Genomic DNA, 20,043 nt, shown 5'->3' with positions numbered 1-20,043 from the left:
TTCTGAGGACATTGATCTATGTGCAAGGAAACTGAATCGATCATTCAATCTGGCATATGCTTTTTGCCATTTTCCATCTCCGCAATCAGTTTATTCATGATGCGATAGAGGCATTGGATACGGAATCTGTCACTTAGATTGTCCGCACTGAAATCAGTACCAGTTTGATCAACAAATTGTTTCCTCTTTTTTGCACGACTCTCTTTTGTAGCCAGATGTTGTGAGCCCTCTGGCCACTGTTTCCAATTCCTCAAACCTGTCACATCATGTGTCTCAAAAGTGGTGCAAAATATTCTACCTGACATGGAAAAAATCATAAAAATCTATATTCTGAGATGGTGTAATATCCGCAAAATATGATCTTTTAATCTGCAGTGACTTCAGCCCAGAGTGCAGGATCACTGACAGGCCTACGAGTAAAGTGAGCATCTGATGTTAGCTTTAGAGTGTCTGTGATTTTTTTCACCACATCATCTGCTTCCAAAGGGGCATTAGCCTGTTCTTCACTTGATCTACCCTCTATGTGCCAATGCGATTCTGCTTCAAGAACAACATTTTCACAAGGTTCACTATTATCTGATCCAACTGTATCATTCATGGTGATGATTCCATTTGAGGTTTTCCACTATCACTCTTCACATCCTTGTTCATGAACTTCAGAATAGATCCCTTGATCTCTTTCAATGCCTCATGCTTTTTTTCTCGTCTCTTCCTATTCTCGTGTCCTGACTCGTGCTTTATTTTATATCCATCTGACATATTTGAAGACTGGGGAGTGTGGGATCACCTAAAATAAATACGTCAATAAACAAAACATACATTTTTATTTAAAGCTTTCGTGACTGCAGGGATTAATATTCTTGGTTCTTTCGGTAAAGTCACGTAGAAGGGAAACAAAAAAATAATAAAAATATAAAACAATAAAATTCTCACGACGTTTCGACTGTAACACAAGCAATCATCATCAAGTGTGAAAACCACAGCAATAACCAAAAACATACATTCTCAAACTATTGCGAGATTTCAGTGTAAGAAATTACATATGAGTAAATGATTTGAAATGAGAAATACACAAGGCAAGAAGCCAATAACACTCTCTGAACAGCTAGACCAAACAGGAAAACTAAGAAAGGGAAAATGTAATGATACTTGAATTATATTAAATAGAGACCTACGGTCTAATCTGCTAAATGTTTTATTATTTAGCCTGAAATAGCGGCCAAGTACGCCTAGTATCTGCGACTAATGGAATGAATATATCAGGCAAACCGGGGGAATATGGCAACTTATTTTTCTACGTGGTAATTTTGACAAAAACAATTTGTATTGTAGAAAAAACTAGTTAAATGTTTCTTTGCATTATTTTTGCCACTGAATTTGTTGGCTGCTCGTTGCAATTTCTTTGCAGTGGTGAAAAGTCGTTGACTCGTTGTGAGGCATATTACACCGAAAATAACAGTCAAACAAATCGTTGAGTTTAAACGAAGGTAAAGCAATTTGGCGCTTGACATGAGGTCGTCCTGTCACAACACTGAATTTGTTGTCGATGAAAATGAATGGCATCTTTGAAAACTGCGTCATTCGATATGATGGTCAGAGTAAAAAATAGTTGACCTTGTGCGTGTTTTTTTTTCTCTCTCAATAGTTTCAAATAAAATCTGCGTACCTGCGGAACACCTTGCACCCCCATCGAATTAGTGCGCAGACTAAAATAATGAACTTATCAATAACGACATCTGTCCAAGCGACCGGACGAAGTTTGCATGAAACAAGTGGAGTGACAGCGGCGGTAGTAACATGGAGCAAGCAAGCAGCACCAACCGCCGAGAGTTGTCACTGAAGGCCTACGAAACCGAAGTGCCTCGGGCCTCCAAGAACCTTAATCCGGCCCGTGATGCGGGCTACAAGACCCGGCCAACGCAGCCTTGCCTACCGTGAGGAGCTCACTGATGGGAATGTGTCCAGATCTTTCAAGGATGGTGTGAGCTCCTCACACAATCCAGCCTGGTTAAACCCAGGATGGATCGGAGACAGGCCAGCCTAAATGTTCTTCACCGTCGCAGATGTTCCATTAGAGGAGGTCTACTTTCACAAACATAGAGAAGGGAGGGTATGGCTGTGGCCGAGAAGACCCGAAGCTTCGTGTGGAGCGACAGACGAGGTATGTTCAACATCGCTTACCGCAGCTGATGAAAAGATCATGCCGCCCGACTGATTCGGAGTGAGACCTCTGCTGTCAAACTGCTGCACACATAAATACACATACAAACCCGTATTATTTATGCTACTTTTCAACTTACTTTTCCTGCAAGAAAAAAATATATGGTTTGTTGAAGTATAAATAACCTTGCTTCTTGGGAAATATTCCTTCTTAAAATGTGTCAGCAAATGTATATCTGAAGAAGCAACAATTTAATGTTCGGTAACACAAACCTTGTCCCCGAATAGGGAACTCATCTGTAATTAAAACCGCGTCATTAATGTGTAATAAATTGCCATGCTCATGAGAACAAAGGGCATTGTTGGATTTTTTCCCCAATTGGTTAACTCCACACATTCAGATATACGCTTTTGTTTTCCCCTCGGAGGTCATCTATGCAATTGCGTCGATCTACAGTATACCTTTGTGATACAAACTCAAAAAAGGCGACACTTTCGTCAATAACACTGCCTTAAAGAGACACTGCGTACAATCGGTGACGTTTTGACCAATGGTTGACAGAGGCAGAGCGGCCTCACTGTCGACCTATGTCGTGCATCACCTCATACGTTGTCGTGGGACACAATGGCCAAATACCAGGTATCCCTCGTTTGACGAACGTACCGGTTTACGAAATTTCGCGTTCACGCCATTGACAAATTGTGAACACATTCAGATGGACGAAATAGCCATTCGGCGTTAACAAACGTTCACGCGACACGTGCCACGTGATCATCAAACAATAAGCGCGTGGGAGGCTGCGTCATCCATCCGAGATAGTGTCGCGGTGTCCCGACAACACAACGGTAAATGCCTCCACGTCACCTTTGCAGGCATTCAAACTTGCAGATCTTTTGGTCAGTTCCCTTGAAAGGTAAATAATTTTTTTTAGTTTTACATGAATTTTTATTTAAAAATATATATTCATGTTATTTCTTGTTATTTTTGTGTTGTGAACAATGATATAGACAGTGCATTTTTTTGAGGTTAGGAGTACAGTTGGAATGACCGTCCAAAACACATCCCTACATTTTGTTGGTATTCACGGGAAAAGCGTCCCTGAACGTAAACCGAGGGATACCGGTACAAGCAGAATTCCGTTTTGTGTCTGCACATTTGCATTTCTGATGGTCACGGAAACATCTCCTCGTGCAAACGTGTGTTTTAGCAACACACAATTGCGTTGGCAGCCCTGAGCATGTGGCGAAAACTCCACAATCTTTTGTCAGGGACCAGTCTCCACGAAGGACAGACGTTGACTTCTCACAGAGCAGTCGCGTTCCTCTTTCTATTGACTCTGTAATGGCCATTGTCTGGGAAGAAGTTTATATATTTGCAAGATTGCAAAAAAAAACTATTAAGGAACCTTTCTTATGCGTGGGCTTTTGTAACGTAAACATATTGGCGCTGCTATGTCCAACTTTTATCTGTGTGTGAGATAGGGCATGGGCAAGTTTTGTGAAAATGTATCGGTTTCCGATGTGCTAAGGGTCCTGAAGAAGATAAGTGTATGATTTATATGCGGCTCAAGCTGTGTTTTACTGTCACATACACTTGGGCATTACATATCGGAAACATTAGTCAGGTTGAGAACACGGTGAAATCTTTAAATGTGCTAAGATAATTTGATTCATCTGACAAATGTAAATTTCTCAACATCCCAAGAGACCATCAATTTTATTAAAGTTGAATTAGTCTATTGTGTCTATAAGGGCCAAGTCTAACGTTTCCTCTGCAAGAAGATTAGAAATATTGATTTAACTGCTGATCTAACAATGAAGGAATGTGCATACACTAAATTACAGCTTTGCAGAGGGGAACACTGCATATATACTGTAGTCGTGCGTGTGTGAGTGTGCGTGTGTGGTGTGTAAACATCAGCACTGGGGAGACAAAGGTGGCCATGCATGGCGTGGGCCACACACCCCCTCGTGTGCCGTGTCCGCTTCCATCTTTGCCAGCCAACAGCACTTTCCCAAACCGTTTGTTAATGGATATACGGAGGATTTTTGTCTTGACTTAAAGCTTTCGTGACTGCAGGAATTCATATTCGGTAAAGTCACGTAGATAGGTATCTAGTCACGTAGATAGGTATCTACGTGACTTTACCGAAAGACCCAAGAATATGATCATTATATTCTTGGTTCTTTCGTTAAAGTCACGTAGAATGGAAACAATTAAATAATAAAAATATAAAAAAAACAATAAAATTCTCATTGAACCATCAGGTCTCTTTTTTATTAGGACATCCAAAAAAGAGACCTGATGGTTCAATGAGCCACTCTGTCTACAGGAAAGCTACCCATACGGATGCTTACCTGAAACCGGATTCCCACCACCATCCATCCCAGAAGAATTCCCTCATCAAGACTGCACCATAGAGCCCAACGCATATCCGACCAGGAACACATAGCCAGTGAACTCAAGCACGTACACCAAGCTCTTAAGGCTAATGGTTACTCCGACTACACAATCCGCAAAGCTATCACTCCAACCATGAAGAAGGACCCTCTTGAGGAGCCTTTCAAAACCATCACTTTCTCCTACATTGCGGGGATCACAAAAAATATCTCCAAAATCTTGAATAAACACAAGATCCAGGTCCGATTCAACACATTACATAAAATCCGTGATCTGGTTCCGTCTGTAAAAGATGTGATTCCGGACATACAGTACCCTGGCGTCTACAAACTAAGTTGCCTCTGTGGTAGTAGTTACATTGGAGAAACCAAACGACGTCTCGGACCGCATTCGTGAACACAAAGCAGACTTAAAACACGGTAGGACAAACACCTCGGCCATGGCAGATCACTGTTATAATTCAGTAGGCTCACATGACATTGACTTCTCCAAGACAGAGGTTCTTTGCAAGCCATCTGGCTACCATGAGAGATTCGTTCAGGAGGCTATCCACATATACAAACACAGAGACAATTTCAACCGAGAAGATGGATTCTGGCTTAGCAATCATTGGAAGGATTTGATTAACCATTTCGGGTCTTAATTGATTGTTCACGCTTACGTGGCTTTCAGACCGCATCCATTATTTTGGTCTCCCCCCTCCTCTTTACCGAACATAGATGGACTCGTCCATCTGAATACCTGCTAAATCGCTCTCCTTGGTGCTAACGTTAAAAAAACCGCCACTTTTTTCAAATCTTCTTGCTGTGGTTTTCACACCTGATGATGATTGCTTGTGTTGCAGTCGAAACGTCGTGAGAATTTTAGTTTTTTATATTTTTATTATTTTATTGTTTCCCTTCTACGTGACTTTGCCAAAAGAACCAAGAATATGAATCCCTGCAGTCACGAAAGCTTTAAATTAAAATATGATCTTTGTCTTCTTTGTCCGTGTGGCATTGGAGTGTTCAATATGGTCCAAATTCAATTCCAGGCTAACATCAGTGGGGTGACTCTCTGAACGCGTTCCCGGTCCTCCCCTAGGTCGACTCGGCCTTAAACGAGTACCCGGTGCGATGTGAAAACATCAGCACTGAGCAGTGTGGTTTTGACCACACCGCCTTCCCCCCCCCCATGCACTGTCATCCAAGATCAAAGGCGCTTGCTAACAGCATTTGCTCCTACAGCCTGTGTATGGCTATGATGAGGTGGATGTATTTGCCTTTGTGTCGTGAGTATCGCTTAAGCGACATTGCAATCACTGCATCAAAGTACTCCACGTTAGGCTGGATCCAACTTGGGTATTCCTTCCAAACCAGGTTCAGAATCCCAGTATTGGTGGACATGACTCGGAGGAAGCAAGCCTTTGTGACTGGGGTCGTGAGCTCAACGCATCTACACATCGTCATCTCCGAGTTCTACTTCTGTATAAACAAGGGGGAGGGATTCAAGTGTAGCCCTGGAATTGCTCGCTCTGAACTAAACATTTTCTTTTTTCCAGGCAAGGCCCACTGAGCTGTGTAACGCTTTGTCAGAAGTGACCTGACCACAAATGATAGCTCAACGAAGTGGCTTATCGTGTGGAAATGTATAGCATCGAAATGCTCTCAGCGCACGTTTCTAAATGTGGAGGAAAAAAAAACCCGGAGGACCCGGAGAAAAATCCACGAGACCACGGGGAGAACACGCAAACTCCAAATACACAACAGGTGTCAGGGTCGGTATCAAACCCACCACCTCCTTGTATACCATGCGAGGTAGTTAACATCTCCCCTCATTTGGCTGCCACCAATGAGAAGGGTCTCCGCTTGAGGGAGCTCTGGAATGGCCTTCCGCGATGGCCCAGACGTCTTGGTAGATGTGGAAGAAACGTGCAAACTTTACACCCCACGACCACACGTGCGCTTCTTCCCGACCTCCTGTGGTTGCATATTTGCTGATTGGTGGACAGAGGCGACAGCGTGGGGCGAGGATGGGGTTATTTACAAACAATTGGCCATTGTTTACACTGCCGCGCACCGGGAGATTGAATGCCAGTGTTCTAACCATTGCGAGACGACAGAATCCCATAAGCTACACATAAAATGCCCAATATAAAGGCTTTACGGAGACACAAACGGAACCTCGTGGGTTGGCGATTCATACCTCGAGGAAGACGCATCCCCCACGGATGAAACACGTATTTATTTTGTACACTTTTAGCTGTACACCGAAGGCCGTGTCGTCCGGGGATGTCTCGCATGAGCACGAAAGCTTCCTGAACGAGAAAACCCCAAGTCACCCTTTCAGTTCACTTTTCAGTCATCAAATACGGGGGGGGGGGGGCGCCCTCAACACTGGCGCGGGACGTTGCGGTTGGAGCCTTGGGCGGTGCGTTGCAAAGCTTCCCGATGACGGCTGTTTGGTTTCGTGCGTTGCATCTGACGACAATTTGCGATCACGCTCGACATGGGAGGTCGGCAAAACCCGCGGCTCCGGAGCCGCGTGCGGCTCTTTAAAGTGACTGCATCGTGACCGTTATTTTGTGGGGGGGTTTTATTCTTAAGGACCCACCGTCTCGGATTCGCCACGTGCATCGGCGGCTCTCGAAGCGTGTTGTTGTTTATATACCGAATTAGAAATATATGTCTCGTTGTTATTTTGGTTGCCAAACTCTTATCTATACGGTCATCAGCCGTGACCATATCGACAGCAGGATGACGCTAGGACTCCCCACGCGATCGTGGTGTCGCGATGCGACCCTTCCCACCCGGCTTGTTCTGCGCGTGGGCTGAGCAGACTGCTCCATCACTGATTTGGCTGCCACTCCGTAGATTTATTGTCGACCAAAGCCATCATCATCGTCATCATCACGATCTACACTTTATTCAACCGAAATTAAACGCATTAATTGGTGTCGCTGCGTTGGCAAGTGGTGCAAAGTCACAAATAGTAACAACAACAACAACAAAAACATCAACACCTCCGTCAATAACAGTGTCGAAATAAATGCAATAAATAACGGGCAACGTGTTAGGCAATTGCCCTTCATCATTGCATGTAAATAAAGCTGTCTACCGAATTGTCATGCAGTCCATATGTCTCCAACTCGCCTATGTTCTCTGATCCATGCGGGCTTTTTGTTTGTTTGTCTCTCGGTGAAATTGCAAGCTAGACCAGCACCTTGGCGCACTTCTTTTGCACACTTTGCAGCGTTTCCCCTTCGGCCGTGCCTCTGTCCACGCCGCAGTGCTACAACGAGAGATGTGGCGCAGTAGCTGGTGGGACTTGCGCTCTGAATCTGGCGGCACCTGAGTTAGATTGTCGACCGTGGGGTCCGTGTCTCATTGAAACCGAACCGTTCCTGGACCTCCTCCCACCCCCACCCCAACACCACCCCTCCCTCCCGCCAAGAAGGGATAAAGATTCCCCGTGTCGCCGGAAGAGACTGCTAGGACAAGCGCTGTTTGCGAGCACGGCACGGGGAGGCGGTGGGGTGGCCACAGCACCACGCTCGGCCGCCTTTGTCTCCCCTAGTGGCGATGTTTGCACATCGCACCAGACTTCCAATCATGTTACCAATCTCGTACTGATCAGTATGGTGAAGTATGGGCAATGCCTGGTAAGGCGTGGAGGGTATTTCGTCCACCATTGTATTTACAAAGGACTGTACGTTTAACACAATGATGTATTGAACAAATGTCATGGTTTTTTTATTGAATGAAATGAATAAATTAAGCCTAGCTTTCAACTGAAATGAAGGATTTGTTTTCTAAATACCCGTATTGTGTAAATTTACAAAACCTATTTACGTGTGAACAGCACAAATGAAAAAATAATTCCGAATTATATTAAGCTATTATTATAATCTGCTGAAGTTAAACTGCAAATAATAAAATAATGTAGCCGGTGAAAAAAACGTTTAAAAATAATGGATTCTAGTATTTAGTAAAGTATATAATCAGTTTAACACATAGGCTTTCGCGACCAATATTATCCATAATATAGTTTATTTTGGGTTAGATCGTAAGTATATAATATTCAAATATGATTTATAACCTTCGTCAATTTAATATCAATCCCTACTCATCACAATATCTCTAATAACTCAGACATAGAATAGAGTTTCAATTTAATGGCAGTACTGCATATTCAAGACATTTAAAATCTCAATCCCAGTTTTGGAGGATCACCAAAACAATGCCATCTGTACATATACAAAACAATTTGTTTGATGCAATATTAAGATATAGGATATATAGTAAGACATGTATCAACACGAGTCTGATGGAAATACTCCCCTTTGCCATGGGAATGTAGAATTTTCACGACAGACGCACGGCATCAAGTAGTGCAAAATACATATTAATATACACGTATCCTACTCATACATATGACATACGCAGTTGCATTTAAGCGCTAATTAAATAATATATTCCTGCCTTTTCTTGATCAACGGCTGGATGAAGTGAAGGATCGTAGCTTGTTCGGTTGCTTTAAAGAGACATATAGCGATCTTTAGATTCCTACCCTCTGCTCCTATACACACCCGTACCGATACATACATCGGTTTAATGTATACGTTGCATATAATTACCATTCAATTACACAGACAAAACCTGAACTCACCCAGATAGTATCGCAGTTAACATAAGTGCTCTCGCCATGTGGTGATGAGGAGCGGTGGTGCAGTGATTAGGAGCGATGGTGCAGTGATGATGAAATCGGCACCCTCGATGAGTTCGATTCCCGGTGCATGGCTATCGTCAGTAGCAAGTGGTATCCGAACCGGTCGAGACCTCTCCCCCACTGGCACTGACCAGCGTGGTGAAGTAGGGTCAAGGCCGACGCCCGGTGGGGAAGTCTCCATCCAGCAGTGGATAGAGAAAGAGCTGTACATTATTGCAGTACACTACGTATGTGCGTTATATATACATTGATCCATGAATATGAACCATACGCACTCACAGAATACTAAACATCCACACATACCTCGCACATCTACTCGAAAACAGAAAATACATCATCAGCGAATACATACTCGGATATAAATCGCACCTATACTGAACAGTACACACACATATGCGTCAACCCACCACACCTATACAAACACACACACACACATATTGAACACTCGTACATACACATCATCCCATCCCTATATAGGGTACATAAGCACATGCACCTGTGCACTTAATACGAGCTTTCGGTGCATATAATTACACAAACCCACCACTTATCTGCAGTACGCCTCCACACACGTGCATTTTAAACTGTAACGCAGGCAAGAGTCTGGATCCACAGTATCCCCTCCCATCTCACCACGGCTACCCCATCTCCCTCTCTCCTCCTCCTCAGTGTGCATCTACCTCCCACCTCCCTACCCCATCACCACTCCCCGTCACCCATTCATTGCGAGCGAGAGCGGTGTCAGACACTGCTCCGGCAAGATTCTGCTGCTGCTGCTGCTGCTCTTGCCACCACTGCTGGCGTCTGTCTGCTGTGGTCTATCAATTGTTTATTGGTGTCAGGAGCTTCTGTCTGTGTCTTTGTGCCCGTGTCTGTGTTCTCCTTCCTTGCGTGTGTCTTTATCGTGGTGTATCTTTCGCTGTGTGCGCGTCTGTCTCTCTTCCTCTACGTCTGTTCGTCTCTCTTGCTCTCTGTTTCGCTCAGTTTCTCCGTATCTCTTAAAGAATCCTAAATCTCCCAGTCTCTAAACATGTCCAGGCGGAAGCAGCGAAACCCACGTCAAATCAAACGTAAGTAGGCACACGCACACACACAGACACGCCACTTAGTAGAACGTCGCTAAGTATTGTAGTCGTGTGCGCTGTGGAACAGTGAACATCTCACGTTGCATTGTATCTATGCGTGGTCTCTGAACTATAATTTGCCTGAAAAACGTGGATAACTGCAAACACGCATTCACACATACTGACATTGCAGAAGGGCAATGCTGTTGAGTAATTACAAAGGATCGTATTATTGCAAGCCTTCGTTTCCGCAGGACGCTGTAAAGACATCCACAACAGTGTTACATTACATACCTTGTATGCGTGTGTGTATGTAAATACCGCGTCTGTGTGTGTTTGCACTGTTGGTGCGTGATTATCTACGCGTGTATCTCGACCAGTTTAATTGTGCGTTTGCATATGTCTTGGTGTGTCATCGCCTGTCTGCATTCGCTCATGTAAGTTCACAGTTGTTCAATTATGCAATTAAAACGTGGCCTATGTGTATACTCGTCAGTGATCTCGGTCTCTGCGTGCATCTGTGCCAATGTTCTATTTATTAGCCGGAGGTTATGTGTATGTTTGGGCTGTTTTTAGATGATGTGCATAAGCAAAATTAAATAACTATATATACACATACAATCACTTAGGCAACCACAGCATATAAGTCACAGTCCTGTACCTCCATATGTTGTATCTCTAATGGCTGCCATATATATACACGCACGTGCTAAATGTATATTTACTTTTGTGGATGTGTAAACTGTATCGAGATCACTGCAGTTCTATACGTGTGCTGATAAAGTACTTTTCACGTCGATGAGATATGCCTTTATTTGATCAAAGTGCCATTTAAAGCAAAGCTGAGAGTTTACACTGACTGTGAAACATTACAGGTGTGTGTTGCCAAGTACGATGAGATGCACCTCCACACACACCTGTATATTACCTATTACATATGCTACATACCTGTAATTCTACACAGTTCACCGGAAGCACTTTGCAATTCATCTGTCACGTGCATTGGTTGCCTCCATACTCACAAGCTGTGTCAGCGTATTGGAATGAAATAGGATTATACAATCAATTATTATCATATGCAAATACTGTAATGGAATGTTCCCTGGGAGGTTGATTATCTTAAAGTAGAATAGCAGCTAATACTAGGCGATAAGACGCACAACTTAATGTAAGGCATTTGTTTTAATTAAAATCTGTAGGATAATTAAATGAAAATGCAATGGTCCCAAACGAACAGCGTGTGTAATATCGAGGCTTAAATGCCGACATGCATACAATAGATAAACCAACCCCGTGTTTTGTTTAAATTCACGTGGATTGTCACCTGAGATGTCAAGCCCATTGCTTACAGGTTGTGCGTATTAATTCATGTCGTGTGTACATATCAACAAAACACGTATGAAGTATGCACACAATACGAGACAATATTCCCAAAGGAAATGTGTTGAAACTACCCGGAGGTTGAAAAGACAATTGTGGATATGCTCGTAACTAAAAACCGCAGCCAGTGATTGTTGCATTTCCACTGGTAAATGCATCGCGTATCACGCGTCAATTTTAATTAGAAGGCGTACGTTTTACACAGTAGTATTATTTAATGAATATAAGTGAGGTTGCATTAAGGCTTAATGATTAAGGGTACAGTGTTGCTGTATGTGGCAGGCTGGTGTTTGCAGATAAGCTTGAATGAAATGATAATCGTACGGTATAATTTCACCGCTTTTAATTGAATGTCTTGTTTAGCTGGTGGTGAGTAATCACAACCCTCAATTTAGAATATATATACATTTCCTCACCTTGTCATGTTCCTGCCGCGTGTGCATGCAATTCAAACACGTGCAATTTGTGGAAATGAAAAAAAAATATGCCATCATTATTTGTCCTTGTAATGCACACAAAATTAACTGCATATCGATACAAGTCTTTTTTTCAAGCTAGTGTCCATGTGGTTAATCATATTTAAGTGGTATATAGATCCACGTGTTAGAATGTAAAAAAAAAACATTGACAAATATGCTATAACCGGTTACATAATGGAAGTCACGTTTTATTATTTGCCATTTTTTAAATTGGAATTTGGGTTAGTACTTTGGCACATGGTGTCCGCTGCTCTTAAAAACGATGCCACAGAGTCGAGAACTTATACTTCGCAAAAGACGTGGGCTTTGATAATAATGCCACACACAAAAACATTTAATGGGTGATTGGACGCTTTACAATGTTAACACTGGCTCCAGAGTGAGCATGTTGACAACTGTGAAGCATCGGCCAAGGACATGTATCGGAATAATTCCATACATGATAGAACATGCAATACCTATTTTAATTGTTGGAGAATAATACAAAAATGCAAAAACGTAGCTATGTATATACTGTCTGTAATTTACAGGAAACATATGCCTTGTATATGAATGCTTCCATCTCGAACCCTGTTGTTGATGTAAAGTTTTACGCCTGTAAGTCGTCAAGAAAAAAATATCGCTACGAACGCTTTGGTTTGTACTGGGATTATAATGACGTATTGTACTGTAAACTATTGTGTGGCAAACGTTTACTTCATAGAATGAGTGGAATGAGGCCAATATATAGAGCAGTGCTGTTTGTTAAAGCATACCGAGACAGACAACTGATCAAAGTAGCCGCTGTGTTCTTTTGGTCATTGCGTTTGTAAAGGTGTTGTGGTGTGCAGCATCATCATCATCAGAATCCATGGTCTAACCAGTGGTGGATAAGAGGCTCCCTACTATTGTCACTACCACTCCACGGCCGTGCGAATCTTGAAACTGTTGCATTCCTGCACTTAAACTGATCGCATTGCTCTATCTGCCCACGTGGTCGTCTTCTCTCTTTCAGCTTCCATTCCATTACTGGCCTTGTCCGTCGACTTTCATCTCTTCAGTAGCCGTGTCCTTCCCAAGCACCCTTACCATTCTTAACCACGTCAATACAGCCAACGCGATGTCTGAGATTTTGCATTCGTTCTCCGAATACGCGTTTTTCTCTGTCTGTCAGAGTAATTTCTAGAGTGCATCTCTCCATGCCTTTCCACTTTCTAGATTTTCTTACGTCTTCTTTGTGTGTACATTTCGTGTTCAGATGCCATAAAATGGCAATGTGCAGTGATTGAAACGATTCACCTTCGGGCGCTGTAGTTTACTGATTTTCATTATTAATTTCAGCCTTCTAAAATCACTCCATTCTGCTGTTGTTCACCTCTTTATTTCGTCAGTTTGATCTTAGTCCACCTTCAGTAATTTGCCAATGTTTATAGATATTCAGCGGGGTTCTAGCCGTGTCACTCCAACAAACGTATTGCGCTTAGATGCAGCCATCATGCGGTGACTCATGTTCGTGGGGACGTAAAGATTGCTCAATCGTGTGACTTAATGTAAGCCTTTGAAACGCCGCTCATCGCGCCGAATTGTTCCGGCAACTTCGAGAGAGTTTGTCAAGAGTCGAGACTCTGACTCTGGCACAGCGCGTTTCAGAAGGCGCGATTGTTAATTGCACACAAGGGGGCTTGCACAAAAGGATGCACCGCAGAGAGAGAGAGTATTGTCATCATCATAATCGCACATTTTTTAACTTAGACGAGGGCATATTTTTAAAGGCATACAGTGAAATGTTGGTGATGGTGGTGGTGTGTGAGTGCAAACCCAACGCAATCTCCGCCGGCTCTCCTTAACCGTCTACCATTTTCTCATCCGAGTAAGGAGTGCAAATGCATTTATATGTTCATGATTTTTTTTTATCACATACACTTCATATAAAATGTAAGAGGGCTAAAGAAATCACCGCTGACTATATACAGAGTGAGTGGTCCTGTTCAATAGTCACATACTGTTTGGTTTCAAGACACACATCTGAATTCACGTGAATGCATCTACGGCATTACACAAATTGTTTACTTCATACGTTACGTACCTAATTGCGATTTTTTTTTTGCCGAGGTGGAGGATTGGACGATGTAATATGTATGTAAAGGCCGCATAGTTAGTTCGTTTTAATGAAGAGTTGCCATAGGAATTGATCGTCATGTATCCCCTAAGCACATTGAGAAATAGTCTCTTTGTTATGGCAGATGACACTCTGCCAGTGTAATGCCCAGACGGAAAATAGACTTTTACAAATCGGCCATGCATTCCAGCTTAATGGGTAAAGTAAATAATTATCATTCGAAAAAGCTTTCAAGTGGATGTTTGGAACATTTTCATAAATGGGGGGGGAAATGCCATTACTGTAGTGGGCAACATTATTGTGCCAATATTGTGTGTACAATATAGCTTTATTTAGTGTGTTAAATATGACAATACTTCCATTTAAAAAGCCCCAAACATTCTTTATGAGAATAAATCTAAATCCAAACACATTATTCAAATGTTAATGGGATTAAATTGAATTTAGCAATATTGTCATTATTGGTTTTTTTTGTTATTCTGAAAAATGTTTGTCCATATTTACGTAGATAGCAATTGCGTTTTCCTCTCACGCCATGCTTAATGATAAGTAGCCCACCGGCGGAATAAGTTGTACCGAAATGGCAATATTACCCTTTTGTAAGGGCAAATAAAGTATTTAAATGATATAATTTCACATAGCATTTGGCGTTTTGGTACCGGGAGAGACACCATCAGCACATATCCCCAAAGGTGAGATGTAGGACGTGAAAAGGGCATGCATGATACACAGTGTATTCGTGATATACATTAAGCACGTTGAGAAATCTAATACCATGGTTCTCCGCTTCTGTAATGAAATAAAATTCGTTGGAATTGCCATCAATGTGTTGTGCCATGGAATGAAATTAAATGTTAGTATCACACTCCAAAGTTTTAAAATTCCTGTAGGGTTGTATGATGTCTGTAACAAATAATACAAACACGTAATGGTTATTATTGGTTTGGCTGCAGTTTCTTTAGACGAGGGAAAGCTCATCCCGGAGGGGTTAAAACTTTACTGTCTTTGAAAACAAGTAGCTCATGAAATTACAATTAATTAACTTCAAATTGTGATGTTAAGGGGTGCAAAGAGCTTCCCTTTAATATTTAATTTCGGTAAATGTATTCTTCGACAATTAAAAATTTTCAAAACACTTGAGATGATGTTACAAATATAATTGCACGACCTGTGTGACCTTTTCACAGTCGTTCGTGCCCTCATAACGTCTGTGTGTGAGACCTTTCACCGTTTGCATTGATTCCTGCAGGAATAGATGCTTGCAAACATGCACACAGATGCACATTTGATGCATTTGTATACAGCATGCATTAAATACCCCCCTTTGATCTTTCGCTTATTTAGAGCCTGAAAAAAACGAGCTTACAGTCATTCGCAAAGTTGACCCTTATTCGAAGTCGCCCGGAGTACGGCTATGATGGACAGGCTGTCACGAGAGCAACTCGCCTGTTGACGTTAATCTTGTAGAGCCCACGAAAGTAAAAACAAACAAAAATCTATGCCTAGCTGGGTGTAAATTGTCTTTTTAGATGAGCTCTTTTCAATGCTTTGTTTGTTACCAGGTGTGCAGGTTGGGGCTTGTTGAGGTGATACTAACAGTTAAGTAATGCATACGCTGGCACCCGCCAACTCGCCTCCAAGCGGCGTTCAGACGGTTTTCTTTGTAATTACTCTCTGATTACTGATTACTCAAAGTTGTATGGAGTCACAACGTCATCCCACATTTGACAATTTCGAAGTAATCGCATTCACTGTTACCTTTATTCGTAGATTCTTCAAATGCACTTGTACCGGTTTGATTTAACCTTGGAAACAACTGCACTGCAGTAAAATAGTGGGCCTTGAGTGATTCACCTCTGTAAGCCGATGAAAAACATATTTACTCTTTTTTTAATGTAGGCATTCGTCTTTTTTAATGAAAGGTAATCTTCAAACATAACCGAATGGGTAATTTCTAAGTAATGTAATGGAAATCCCATTGCATTCGTGAAAACGGGATAATTATGCACGTGTACCCGTACCTGCCATTGCTGGTGTCATTATTGTAACTGTGACGCATTCCACCGCCAGCATTTTGTGCACAATACATTTCTCACTTTTCCAATCCGAGGCGTCTCGGCATTCTCATGCGAGCTGGCTCGGAGAGGGATGGGGGCGGTGTTGGTTTTCTTTTTTTGCGAGGGCTCGGTTAAGGTGTCGTGAACAGGTGCCGCTCCGAGTTATAAATTAAATGGGATATCTGGTCGACCACTGTTTAATTCGCAATGAGCGTGGTGAGCGCTGGTCGGTTACACAAAAGGAGAGAAACCCCGCACCCCCCATACCCACTCTGACTTCGTGGACGCAACTCCCGGAGCGGGCCGCGACGGGCGCTGGAGGTTTTCACGGTGGCGAGCGCAGGGTTAAGACGGCCGAAGGGGTGTGGGCAATTATGGGATGCTACTCGCTGGCGTGATACATCAGCAGATCGTGCGGAGGATAGGAGATGGGGCAAAATCTGGCGGGCATCCCCGTGCCAGGCTTCGCATCGTTCCATCTCGCCTGTGCCATCTGTGTGCCCCTGATAAATCAGCCCAAGTGCCCCCCCCCCTCGCCACCCCCCCCGCCCTCGGCCCCCCCAGCTCTGCTTACGCCTCCTCCCCACCCCCTCTGACCAACTCCGAACACGGAGGAATGCTCTGATGCTCACCCAAAGCCGGCTGCAATTTGACCAAATGTGGCTTTTTGAGCATCTGCGCGTGTGTTTGTGCGTGTGTGTTGTGGGCAGCGGTGGTGTAGCGGTTAGCGCGCCGCGCTACGAACCTGACGTCCTGAGTTCAATTACCGCTCTCAGCCAAAACCAGTAATAAATATCTGAACCGGTCCTGGGCCTCCCATAGGTCTCCTTAGCCTCAAATGAGTAGCTGGTGCGGTGTGTAAAAACATCGCCACTTTGGAGATGAAGGCAGTCAGGTATGATGCTGGCCACCCACCCCCTCGTGCTCGCTAACAGCACTTGCTCCAACAGTCTGTTAAGGCTATACGGGGGATCTTTGTCTTTGTTTGGTATTATAACTGCCTTTATGCTACCCCCCCACCCATCTCCTTTGTAAACTGAGCATTGAATCTTGATAACTTCACTCCTGGAGAATTACTTGCGAGACATCACCAGTGCATTGTAGACGAAATCAATCGCATCATCTTTTTGCGTGGGGCTGTCCTCACCGTCATTGATGACCCTGAGCCAGACGTGGGAATTCTACATTCCCATGGCAGGGAACCGATCACGCCCAAGAATTAACACTTTTGACTTCCCATGAACTTGTACTCGTTTGGTATTGCCTGCTAAGAGACACAGGCCTGAGTCAATCCCTGGCCATGATTGTAAATCTCAACTTCAAGGATAAAGATGCGGATTTATTTATTTATTTTGCACTTAAATGCAAACTGCATCTCAGAGTGCTAAAACCTTCCGATTTTGTGTCGTACGCTCGAACAATTAGTAATACCTGACTGTATATACATACAGCATGTAAATCATCATCATAATAATTCGGAGCTCCTTTTGTAGATCCACTGCTGGATGAAGACTTCCACTGCTTAGTTTTTGGTCACGGTGGTTGTCAGATCAACCTTCACAAGGCTGGGGCGGGTTGGTGACGTGGGATCCATGGACTGGCTCAAATGTTACTCTGCACTGATGTTAGCCGTGGCCAGGAATCAAGCTCGGGTCACCCAGGCTGTGGCGCAGTGTCCTTACTGCTGTGCCACCGCTCTCTCTCATAGGGCATGCACGGACATACAATTATCCCACTGGGTGGTGTCGAGTTTAAATCCCAGTCCTAGGACGACTTAGCTCAGTAAACGTCTGTGATCAACAGAATAATTGCTACGTTGTGGTCATCATATGGACAGAACGTCCCTCACCATATCAATGTGGAAATTCCACCAATGGCTGACCCCAGCCACAGGAAATGAGAACTGCCCCGTGCATGTTTAAAACAAAAGTCCAACTAACGTTCTGCCCTTTACTAGACATCTGTGAAAAAAGAGCTTCATAGCTCATCGACTTTTTCCAGGGTAAATAACGATTCTGATACTGATTGAATGGGCATTGAGGTGCTGCTCACCTCCTGCGTGTACAGCCCCCGAGCCAGTAGAGGGAATTCCACATTCCTATGGCGTCTCTCCACGGGATAACCACCTTTAAGTTCCTGCCATTGTGGAACTCGTTTTGCCCACCCAAGGGGACGATGGGCCGAGTCAACCGCCATCCCGGAGTGGAACTGGCAACCTTCCGCTTGTGTACTGCTCGCTCAACCGCTGCACCACCTCGCCAGTTAACACATATATATTTTTTTTTACGTGCAAGTGTGAATATGTTATGACAAATCGTAGCCATTTATGAATGAGGGATCAATCTGTAGGGAATGCATTTATATTGCATTATTTAATACCGTGCGACAATATTAATCAAATATTGCAGAATGTAAAGGAATATAAACGGGTTCTTTATTAAATAATTGATTTAGCTTCTGCAAACGACTGTTTGTTCGAACAAAAAAAAAGTGTATATTGAGGCTTTGTGTTTGCATGCAAATATACATGGTGTCTTTCATATGTACATATGCATTGTACCAAACAGTGTACGCGTAGCGTCGACATCGTTGCAAATCACTGCCTGGTCTATGTATGCATGTTGAACTTATTTCGCACCGTACGAAGCCAACCGTGCTAATCGGAGGTGCGGCATAATTGTAAACATCGGCGTGTACGGTTTCAGCAACACACCACCACGCTATCGCGTGCCCACTCGAGCTTTAATGGGTGCTCGCTAACAGCCCTTACCTCCGCACGCTAGGCGCAAACGCACACGCGTGTAATAGAGCCGCGGCACTCCGGGAGGAGCGTGCGACTTCAAGGGGAGGGACGCTCGAATACAACCTCCTGGGTCCTTCTGAGAATAACAATCTATACCGTAGGTCGTCCCGTGGATGGACTGGTCCCAACCATAGGAACGTGGAAAGTTCGGATGTTCTATTTGCCGACGATCGCGCAAATGGGTGGAAGATGCCGCGGTAATGGCATTACAAAGCAAATTAAACGGACGCTTTGGAACGCTGTGGCACCGGAATGAGCTCTTTATATTTCGCACAAGGCCTGTAACGATTGGCCCCCATCGCAGTTCAATAAATTGTTACGATTCAGGGTCGCGTTTCGATTGTGAAGTCAATTCTCTTTTTTAAGATCGCGGTGAATGTGAGCGCCTCTAGTGGCTGCAAGGATGACGTTAACCCATCACGTATGCAATACACTTATTTGAATTAATAAAAGCTATTCTTACAACCATGCTGCAGGGAATCTATTGTGAGCTCAAGGATCTGTATTAATTGATAAATCTATCTGTCGTTCCACCCCTATATTGGAACAACCTGCTGTTTAAGAACACTTACAAGCTATAAAAGTCTAAATTCTACTATTAAATTTGTGATTTAGGTTCAACACCCCATGCTGCAATTTCATTATCATGGAATTTACCATATATTATATACGTGCATTCATATGTATGTATGCATGCATATGCAGTAATAATAGTATGCAGCCATTTGTCAAATCCAAACTGCTGGACGGAGGTTTTCTAATAACGTGCCAATGTCGGTGGTTGTTCGAGCATACTTCACCCCGCTGGTCAGTGCAGGTTTGTGAACGGGGACTCGCCGCTGATCTTAGCGTTGGCCGTGTTTTGAACTCAGTTCCTTGGGTTCGTAGCAAAGT

At 43.4% G+C, this 20,043-nt stretch overlaps 1 protein-coding gene and 1 long non-coding RNA gene across 6 annotated transcripts in view; one reads left to right on the top strand and one right to left on the bottom strand.

The window, feature by feature from the left end:
- LOC116945892 (uncharacterized) overlaps positions 1-9,914 on the bottom strand; it is a 46,227-nt gene extending 36,313 nt beyond the window's left edge. The window contains exons 1-3 of one of the 2 annotated variants that reach the window (XR_004403388.2): positions 9,813-9,914; positions 6,746-6,857; positions 2,182-2,244 (exon numbers count right to left, since the gene is read on the bottom strand). This is a non-coding gene — a long non-coding RNA (uncharacterized LOC116945892). The remainder of the gene's footprint in view (positions 1-2,181; positions 2,245-6,745; positions 6,858-9,812) is intronic. The other variant, XR_012945306.1, reaches the window with a different exon arrangement.
- Positions 9,867-20,043, top strand: part of LOC116945890 (zinc finger protein ZFPM2-like) — a 204,134-nt gene continuing 193,957 nt past the window's right edge. The window contains exon 1 of one of the 4 annotated variants that reach the window (XM_032960545.2): positions 9,867-10,338. In XM_032960545.2, the coding sequence (XP_032816436.2) occupies positions 10,299-10,338 (40 nt within the window). In that variant the 5' untranslated portion in view covers positions 9,867-10,298. The remainder of the gene's footprint in view (positions 10,339-20,043) is intronic. The other 3 variants (XM_032960542.2, XM_032960543.2, XM_032960544.2) reach the window with 3 other exon arrangements.

The sequence above is a fragment of the Petromyzon marinus genome, chromosome 25 (assembly GCF_048934315.1).
Source record: "Petromyzon marinus isolate PM22_M1 ecotype Great Lakes invasive population chromosome 25, UKy_Petmar_22M1.pri1.0, whole genome shotgun sequence".
Lineage (NCBI taxonomy): Eukaryota > Metazoa > Chordata > Hyperoartia > Petromyzontiformes > Petromyzontidae > Petromyzon > Petromyzon marinus.
Note: the sequence above shows the minus strand (reverse complement) of the source record. Positions and strands in the feature narration are given on the sequence as shown.